The 9,659-nt window shown below is 56.5% G+C and overlaps 1 protein-coding gene across 2 annotated transcripts in view; it reads left to right on the top strand.

Annotated features, from left to right (window-relative positions):
• Positions 1–9,659, top strand: part of SPNS3 (sphingolipid transporter 3 (putative)) — a 60,631-nt gene that overhangs the window by 7,128 nt on the left and 43,844 nt on the right. Inside the window, exons 3-7 of one of the 2 annotated variants that reach the window (XM_037732704.1) lie at positions 4,355–4,491; positions 5,511–5,662; positions 6,343–6,409; positions 7,486–7,634; positions 8,535–8,687. In XM_037732704.1, the coding sequence (XP_037588632.1) occupies positions 4,355–4,491; positions 5,511–5,662; positions 6,343–6,409; positions 7,486–7,634; positions 8,535–8,687 (658 nt within the window). The remainder of the gene's footprint in view (positions 1–4,354; positions 4,492–5,510; positions 5,663–6,342; positions 6,410–7,485; positions 7,635–8,534; positions 8,688–9,659) is intronic. The other variant, XM_037732705.1, reaches the window with a different exon arrangement.

Raw genomic sequence — 9,659 nt, 5'->3', positions numbered from 1 at the left:
AAAAAAAAAAAAAAAAAAAAGAAAGAAAAGGAACATGCTTCTCAAACTGGGTACAGGTATCCCTGGGGATATACAATAACTTTCCAGGGGCTGCATGAACACAGAGAGTTTTGAGAGATTGACTCGTTTCTAGATGCTCAAGCCTGTGTGTATTTTCCTAAAACGATCTGCCTGAGGAGAAGCCTGTGGTCAGCCTGCGCCTCCCCTTTCTCTTCTTCCCCTTCCCAATTCCCTGTCTACTGAGGGAAGCAGACAGGGACTCCTCTCCCTGTCCTGGGTGTAAAACCCTCCAGGCTCCCTCCCACGTGGATGCTTGGTTTCTGTCGGGGGGGCCTTGAGAGTGAAGCAGAGCATCAGGAGACATGCGCTGGGGAGGTTTGCTCCAGGCTCCAGGCCCAGGCAAGGAGCCAGGCCTTATCTAGCCATCCCTGCGTGCCATGTCTACCATCTATCCACAAATTAGAATTCAGAGTGAGATAATGGTCCCAGGGATGCATGTTCACACATTTCTTTCACTGAAAAAAACAAAACCAACATTTTTCTTATAATCAGTTTGATTGTGTAATTGGTTTGGCAGAAGAGGATGGGTGTCCTTGCTTAGATTCTACTGCAGAGATTTCCCAGAAACGGAATCAACTCGGCCCTGTAGCTCCAAGAGTTTGGATGAAAATACAGTTAAAAAAAAATACGCAACAACGTGGGAAATCCCATCCTTGGCAATGATTCAAGCTTATGATAAGAACATTTTAGTGCTAGCTGAAAATGTGTGGAGGGGTACATAGTTCTAGAAACTTCTTTGAGAGTGACGTGAGCGAGAGTTAGAAGATCACGGCTTTAGAACACTCATCATTTCCAATTGCCCCTCAGTCTTGTGGCCAAGAGGCCGGCAGCCGATCTTCCAGCCACATCTTGGTTAAGTAGCTGAAGTAAGACCATCTTGGTTCAACACCCACAGCCTTCTCGATTAAATAGATAATGGTGGTTTAGTCAATATTTCCCTTCACTGGTTCTTTTTTTTTTTCTTTCTTGAGATGGAGTTTTGCTCTTATTGACCAGGCTGGAGTGCAATGGCATGATCTCGGCTCACTGCAACCTCCACTTCCTGGGTTGAAGTGATTCTCCTGCCTCAGCCTCCCAAGTAGCTGGGATTACAGGCGTCCACCACCATGCCCACTAATTTTTGTATTTTTAGTAGAGATGGGGTCTCACCGTGTGGCCCGGGTGGTCTTGATCTCCAGACCTCAGGTGGTCTACCAGCCTTGGCCTCCCAAAGTGCTGGGATTACAGGCGTGAGCCACCGTGCCCTGCCCTTACCTGGTTCTTACCATAGTGGTCAGGATTATTACCACAAGACCTGGGCCACAGAGGGAGGTGTGTGTGTGTGTGTGTGTGTGTGTGTGTGTGTGTGTGTGTGTGTTTGGGAGTAGGTGAAGAGAAGGGTCATCTTTGCAAAAACAACCCAAAAATGTCATGGAAGAGTCAGTGGGCTTGGAGGCTGATGGTCTCTGGTGGCTCAGGTGAGTCTCTTCACCTTTTTGGGTTGCCATGCAATGGCCCTTAGCCCCAGCCTATTGTCTGTCCACAGGGCTGCTGAGAGGAGGAACCTGGTGACTGAGAGAGAGGTTGGTGAAGAGACAGAGGGGCTGGGCTGGGCACCATGGCTAACGCTTGTGATCCCAACATTTTGGGAGGCCGAGGTGGGCAGATCACCTGAGGTCGGGAGTTTGAGACCAGCCTGGCCAACACGGTGAAACCCCATCTCTACAAAATATACAAAAATTAGCCAGGCATGGTGGTGGGTCCCTGTAAGCCCAGCTACTCAGCAGACTGAGGCGGGAGAATCACTTGAACCCAGAAGGCGGAGGTTGCAGTGAGCCGAGGTTATGCCATTGCACTCCAGACTGGGCCACAGAGCGAGACTGTCTCAAAAAAACTAAAAGAGAAAGGGGTGGAAGGTGAGGAGACACAGTGGTCAGGCTCCCTCCACCCACCCGTGGGGCAGGGAGGCTGCTGGAGTTAGTTAATTCATTAGTAATATTTTAAACTGACACTGACTTGGCCCTTACCCCGTGCTAGGCAGTATTCTAAGTGCTTTAAATATCAGCTTATTTTACATTCACGACAATCCCACGAGGCAGGTTTTACTCTTATGCCCATTTTCCATTTTGAATCCAGGAGGTGTGCCTCCCGAGCCTCTTTTAACTCCGGGAGGATTCATTTCACCTGCTATGTCACAGAAATGATTTGAATTTGGAGATGCTGGGAAGTGAAATGTCTGCGTTCCCCTTGGGAGGGGCACCTGCAGGTTCACAGCGCGTCTGCAGGTTCAGGGACTTACAGCCCGCAAGTGATCCCTGCAGATGAGAAATATGGGGAAATTATATATATATATTTGCTTTCTGTTGCTGTTTGTTTGTTTTTTGAGATAGAGTCTTGCTCTGTCACACAGACTGGATTGCAGTGACACAATCTTGGCTCACTGCAACCTCTGCCTCCCAGGTTCAAGTGATTCTCCTGTCTCAGCCTCCCTGGTAGCTGGGATTACAGGCACAAGCCACCATGTCCAGCTGATTTCCGTATTTTTAGTAGAGACGGGGTTTCACAATGTTGGCCAGGCTGGTCTTGAACTCTTGACCTCAGGTGATCCGCCCGCCTCAGCCTCCCAAAGTGCTGGAATTACAGGCGTGAGCCACTGCACTCGGCTGGGAAATATTTTTTATAACTTTTGGGTAAAGAAGATGTACATAAACAAGACATGAAACAACCCTTACCCCTCTGGAAGGTTAATAAATTTGACCACATCAAAGCTAAACACTTCTGTATGATGGTGAGTGAAATTATGCAATTAGTAATAATAATAGGTGACATTTATTGGACATTTCCATGAAGCTATGCAGATAGCTTTTATGTGCTTTATTTTACTTCATCCTGTCAGTAATGCAACAAGAGAACAGTGCTGCTGATGAAAGGGAGCATGAAGAGTTAAGGAATTTGCCTCGGGTCACGCAGCCAGAGTGGTGAGCCAGGATGCAAACCCAGCCAACTTAGTCCCAGAAGTTGCGTTTTTAATTCTTAAAACAAATATAAAAAACGATGGGAACTTATTTCCAAAACATATTAACAAACAACAGCCCAGTGGAAAAATGGAGAGCGTGCCGGGCGCGGTGGCTCACGCGTGTCATCCCGGCACTTTGGGAGGCCGAGGGTGGGTCCCTTGAGGCCAGGAGTTCAAGACCAGCCTGGGCAAGACCTCGAAACCCGATCTCTACAAAAACTACCAAAGTTAGCCAGGTGTGGTGGCACACGCCTGTAGTCTCAATTACTTTGGAGGCTGAGGTGGGAGGACGGGTTGAGGCCGGGAGACAGAGGCTGCAGTGAGCTGAGATCGAGACACTGCCCTCCAGCCTGTGTGACAGAGTAAGACTCTGTCTCAAAAAAAAAAAAAAAAAAGGAAGAAGAAGGTATAAATACATCTGTGTCCAGGGAACGTTTTACCTAGTAGGAAAACCAACTCTTTCCAGTCTTCCTGGACTCATCACTAGTTCACAGTCAGTGTGCTTGTTCTTTTTTTTTCTTTCTTTATTTGAGCTGGAGTCTTGCTCTATCACCCAGGCTGGAGTGCAGTGGTGTGATCTCAGCTCACTGCAGCCACCGCCTCCCAGGTTCAAGTGATTCTTGTTCCTCAGCCTCCAGAGTAGCTGGGGTTACAGGCGCCCACCACCACACCTGGCTAATTTTTTGAATTTTTTTTAGTAGAGATGGAGTTTCACCATGTTGCCCAGGCTGGTCTTGAACTACTGAGCTCAGGCAATCTGCCTGCCTCGGCCTCCCAAACTGCTGGGATTACAGGCGTGAGCCACTACTCCCGGCACAGTGTGCTCATTCAAAACCATCCTCGTCCGCTGCTCAGGACAGGCCCAGGTGGACTTCCCTCTTCCCTTGCTCCCTGTCGCCCCAGCAGGTGTATGAATGAAGAATCAGACCAGTCCCATATCCAGGCTCACAGGGGTCACGTGTCTTTGTAAAGCCGGGGGACTGTCATCTGCTCCATGCCTGACGCTCCGTATTCACTCCCATCTCACCTTTACCAGCCTGGAGGGGATGGTAACTTCTCCAGTGTTGGGGTGACGCTCAGAGCCCAGTGCCGGGTCCAGGCCCCCACACTCTGGGCTGGGGTTGCGTACTGGCAGAGCACTGTGAGATTCACCTTATCTTTTCTTCCTCATGCCCTGGGCCAACTGCCAAGATGCCAGCTTGTGGCATCTGAGTCAGGCTCCTTCCCCGGGCCTGCCGGGCCGCCTGCTCCACCACAGTTGTGAGGGGAACCCAGGCTGCCCCTGTGTGTCTCCTCCAGTCTTCATCGGCTGCCTGCTGCTGTCTGCACCCGTGTTTGGCTACCTGGGTGACCGACATAGCCGGAAGGCCACCATGGGCTTCGGGATCTTGCTGTGGTCAGGAGCTGGCCTGGCTGGCTCCTTCATCCCACGCCAGGTAGGTGTCCAGGCCGCTGCCCAGGCCCTTGGGGCCCCTTCCCCACCTGCTTCCTCCCTGGCCCAGCGCCGTCAGAGCTGGGTGGGGACAATTCTGCTCCATTCCCGGCTATGAGTGGGGGTCGAACTGAGGGCTGGGAGAGGAGGTGAGGGCACAGCTCCCAGCTGAGCCTGTACAGGGCAGAGTCGGAGACTTTCTTTCTTTTTTCTTTTTGTTTTTGAGACAGAGTTTTGCTCTTGTTGCCCAGGCTGGAGCGCAATGCCGTGGTCTTGGCTCACTGCAACCTCCACCTCCTGGGTTCAAGCGATTCTCCTGCCTCAGCCTCCCAACTACCTGGGATACCAGGCACCTGCTACCAAGCCCGGCGAATTTTTGTATTTTTGTAGAGACAGGGTTTTACCTTGTGGGCCGGGGTGGTCTCGAACTCCCAACCTCAGGTGATCCACTCGCCTCAGCCTCCCGAAGTGCTGGGATTACTTGCATGAACCACCACACCCAGTCAAGCTAGTGGACTTTCTTTATTTTATTTTATTTATTTATTTTTTTAAAGATGGGATTTCACCATGATGGCCAGGCTGGTCTTGAACTCCTGACCTCAGGTGATCCACCCACCTCGGCCTCCCAAAGTGCTAGGATTACAGGCGTGAGCCACCGCGCCCGCCCTGCTAGTGGACTTTCTTAACAGGAGGCCTCCTCTCTCCTACTTCTCACTGCCACACCAGGTTCATTTCTGCCCGACTCTGCTGGGGTGGGGCTGAGGGTGACAGCTGCTGTCTTGGGGAACTGGCCTGGTTAGCCATGGGAGGACCCAGGAGAAGGGCTCCCCTGAGCAGGAGGGCAGGTGGTGGCTGCAGGGGACACACGTGTGACTTTGGGAACCTGGAGGGGGGAGGGTAGTGAGGTGTCTGTAGCCCCGATCCCCTCTCCTTCCTCTGGGGTCCTGTGTCACGGGTACCCTTGGCCCCTGGCCCTATGGGTGGTTTCTGGAACTCACTGTGGTCTTGTGCCCGCTTGCCCAGTATGCTTGGCTCTTCTTCCTGTCCCGGGGCACCATGGGCACTGGCTCCGGCAGCTACGCCACCATTGCACCCACTGTCCTGGGCGACCTCTTTGTGAGGGACCAGCGCACCTGCGTGCTGGCCGCCTTCTACATCTTCATCCCCGTGGGAAGGTTGGTATCACCCATGGGCCCACTTCCCCAGGTGGTAAACTGAGGCCCGAAGGAGTCAGAACAGGGGCTGGGGTGGGTAGGAGAGGTCAGACCAGAGGAGTTGGGATTGGAGTTCTCATGCTACCCCTTCCTCACTGTGTGAGTTTACCTTTCCGAGCCTCAGTTTCCTCATCTGTGAATGGGGCAAGGGTGCCAGCTGATGGGCGGGGAGGAGTAGAGGGCATGGGATGTACCTACAGATTTGTACACTCGGCGGCCGCGCGGCCCACGCAGGGAGGGGCCGGCCAGGGAGGCCAGGGGAGGAAGTGTGCTGGGACCAGGCCCTGCACCTACCACAGGCTCAGCCCGGGTGGGGCTTGCAGTCAGGACCCTGGCCTCTGACCCCGCTTTCCTGAACTCACCTGACTTAAGCAGGGCCCGGCCTTGGGCAGGAGGGTGGAGGGTGTCCCCATAGGTGGGAGAGTGGCGCTGGGGGCAGGCTGGGAGCCAGAGGCCGCTGGTGGCTTGATCAAGGGCAGTGGACATCTGGGCCCCACGGGGCTTACTTTCCTCAGTGAAACAGCTCTGAGACTGCAGAGGGCCAGCTCCCTGGGGTGGGGGGGGCACCCTGGGTCAGGCTGGCCATGGGGTCTGCCTCCTGCGCCCCCCCACAGCCCATCACCCTCGCCCCTCTGTTGCAGTGGCCTGGGCTATGTGCTGGGGTCGGCTGTGACGGCGCTGACCGGGAGCTGGCGCTGGGCCCTCCGAGTGAGTCCGGCTTCCTTGTCTTCCCTCTGCTTTCCCTCTGGACCGGCAGGGACTTTCCAGCCTCGGATGACCTTTGCCACTTGGCATAGCACCCGGCGCCACGGTGGGGGGCGGTGGTCAGGCATCAGCAGCTTTGGACATTTGGGGCCTCATAGGGAGCGTGGGTTGTGGAGGTCGTGACCCTGGGTTCCAAAGCTGGCTGCTTCGTGTCCTCCATATGTGACCTCAAGTGAGCCGCCTTCTTCTTCCGAGCCTCAGTTTGCCTGGGGGCGGAGTGGGGATAGTAAATGCTACCGGAGGCATCTTGGGGGTCAGTGAGACAGAGATGGAATTTCCGAGGATCATGGCACCAAGGAGGCCCTTGAGGGCTGGCAGCGAGGCTTGCCGGGCAGTGGGGCAGGATGCTGGGAAGACGCTGTGCAGGCCCTGCTGGGGCTGCAGGCATAGTGACTCCAATGTGGGCACGAGACGACCATTCTGCAGAGGAAGGCGCTGAGCTCAGCCCTAGGAGTGCCCGGGGGCTGGTGTGTGGAGCACTGAAGCCAGAGCCGGAACCTTGCGGGTGGGGTGGGCTTCAAGGAGGCAGGTCTGACCTGGCTCGAATGTATCGTCTCATGGTCTGAGCTGTTTGAAGGCCACCCAAGGCAGGCAGTGAGATCCCGGTCCTTGGGGTTTGAGCCGAGGGGCCCCTAGGAGGGGATACCAAAGACGGGTGTGGCAGATGGAGGGCTGGCCCAGGGAAAGGTCAGCTCTAGGGGCAGAAAGTCCTCGGGAGGCCAGGCCAGTGTAGCGAGGGTCCCTGTTCTCAAACATCTCAGGCCCATTGGCCCCGAAAAAGTGATGTCAGTACTGGAAAGACAGGAGTTACATCAAGCCCCAAAGAGACCTCACTCCCCAGAAAGGCTGCAGGGGAGCGGGCTGAGAAACAGGGGTACGTCCCGCTCTGTGGATAGAAGCACCCAGGAATCATGTCACCCCGACTACCCCAGGGCCTGGACCCCAGAGGTCAGACGCTGGCTGGTACTGTGGCCAGCTGTCCCCGGGGTTCTCAGCGTCCTGGGATCTCTTGTCCCCAGATCATGCCCTGCCTGGAGGCCGTGGCCTTGATCCTGCTTATCCTGCTGGTTCCAGACCCACCCCGGGGAGCTGCGGAGACGCAAGGGGAGGGGTCTGCAGGAGGCTCCAGGAGCAGCTGGTTCAAAGACGTCAGATACCTGGGGAGAAAGTGAGTGTCCCTGCCAGCCACGGAAAAACCCCTTTGTCTGCCCCAGCCTCATTGACCCCCCTTTCTCCACCTCCAGGGAGCCCTCCCTGGTTGCCCCAGTATTCACAGCCCTCCTCTTCCTCTGAGATTCCATTTACCCATGGAAGTGGCCCCCCCTCCCTTAGAGCTCAGCCCCCCATCACCTTGCCATGTGACAGAAATATGGACAGGGAGGGAGGAAGATGGCGTGAGCCCCAGCCTTGCTGCTGCTGCTGCCCTGCACTCAGAGCTTTGCTGTCCGTTTATTCAAGAAGCAATTCTCCAGCCTTGCCCGCTTCTCCGGGTTGCGGGGAGGATGCTGGGAGTTCATCACTCACCTCTCCCAGCCTCGTGGCGTGTGTCATCCTCAGTGCCAGCCACCCCTGGGGAGGCAGGCAGGGGTCCCCTGCCGGTCCCAGGCCTCGGAGTCACTGCAGTGCAGGCCATGGACAGGACCCAATTCTGGTGCTGAGCCGTGGCACTGGCCAGGAGGACTTGGGGGAAGATGGGGCAGGCAGGAACAGCTTCCTACAGAATGTGATGCTGGATGGGGGCCCCTCAGGATGGAGAGAGTGGAGAGAGGTCCTGCAGAGAGGAGCGAGGGAGGAGGTGGCACACCGGAGCCATGGGGAGGCTGGAGCTCAGGGCGCTGCCAGGAAGGATCTGGAGGCTGGAGCTTGGGGAAACCTGAGTGCCTTCTTCTTTGGCGCCTCAGTTTGCCTGCCTGTAAAGAGGGGGTGGCGAATGCTGCCTACGGAATCTTGAAGGTCAAGGAGACACGAGATGGAAAGTTCCCGGAGTGCCCAGGAGCGGGAGGGTGCACAGGCCCCTTCAGCCCCAGCCCCGCCCAACATCCGCCGAGGCACCTTGTCTGTCTTGCAGCTGGAGTTTTGTGTGGCTGACCCTCGGCGTGACCGCCATGGCCTTTGTGGCCGGAGCCCTGGGCTTCTGGGCCCCCAAGTTTCTGCTGGAGGCGCGCGTGGTCCACGGGCTGCAGCCTCCCTGCTTGCAGGAACCGTGCAGCAACCCCGACAGGTGAGGGCGTCGGGGGCCCGTGGCCCAGCTTGGGGGGCGGGGGGCTCTCACTGAGGAAGTTCTGAGATCTGAGCTCCAATGTTCAGTTTCTCTGGGGGGAGCACGTGGCGCTGTGTGGAGACAGTAGGAACCGGCCACGGCCAGGCCCCCTTGACTTCTCTGGGCTGAACTCCCCGTCTCTCCACCCTTGTGGCTGCTGTAGGTGTCGGGAGGTGCCTGTGGGAGACGTGGGTGAGGCTTCTGCGGGGCCTGCGGGATGACAGGAGCCTCAGAACCATCCTGCTGGGGGCCTGCAGTGTCTTCCGTGAGGGCATCCCGTTCTACGCATGGCAAACGGGGGCCGGAGGCCACTCTGGTTTTGGGATTTCATGTGTTGGGAAGGCTGCTGGGAGGGGGCACGGGCACTCTGCCCTCAGGGCACAGCCTCTCCCGCTTCCTGCCTGGCTGTCTCTGCCACCCTGCCGGGCTCCACTTCTGTCCCTGCCACCGTTGACCCCGGGCCCCAAGAGCTCCAGTGACCGCTTGATGCTGAGTCAAGGACATCCTCCCTGAATAGCAGGCCCCTGACCCTCAACCCTGGCCTCCTCCCTGCCTCCGGGGCTGCTCCTCAGCCTCCCTGTGGCCTCCTCCTCCTTTCCTACCCTATCCTGGTGGGTCCTGGGGACGCTGTCCTCTTCCCTGGAGCCCCATCCTCCCCAGGGCTTCTGCGACACTCGTCCTCTGCTGACTGCCCCTCCTCCTCCTTCCCTCTTCTTTCTTCCCTCCTCCTCCCCTCCTCCTCCTTCCCTCTTCTTCTTTCTTCCCCCCTTCCCTCCTCCTTCCCTCCTCCTCTCCCTCCTCCTCCCCCTCCTCCTTCCCTCCTCCTTCCCTCCTCCTCCTTCCCTCCTCTTTTTTCTTCCCTCCTCCTTCCCTCCTCCTCTCCCTCCTCCTCCCCCTCCTCCTTCTCTCCTCCTCCTTCCCTCTTCCTCCTCC

Source organism: Cebus imitator, unplaced genomic scaffold, assembly GCF_001604975.1.
Source record: "Cebus imitator isolate Cc_AM_T3 unplaced genomic scaffold, Cebus_imitator-1.0 Scaffold464, whole genome shotgun sequence".
Lineage (NCBI taxonomy): Eukaryota > Metazoa > Chordata > Mammalia > Primates > Cebidae > Cebus > Cebus imitator.
Note: the sequence above shows the minus strand (reverse complement) of the source record. Positions and strands in the feature narration are given on the sequence as shown.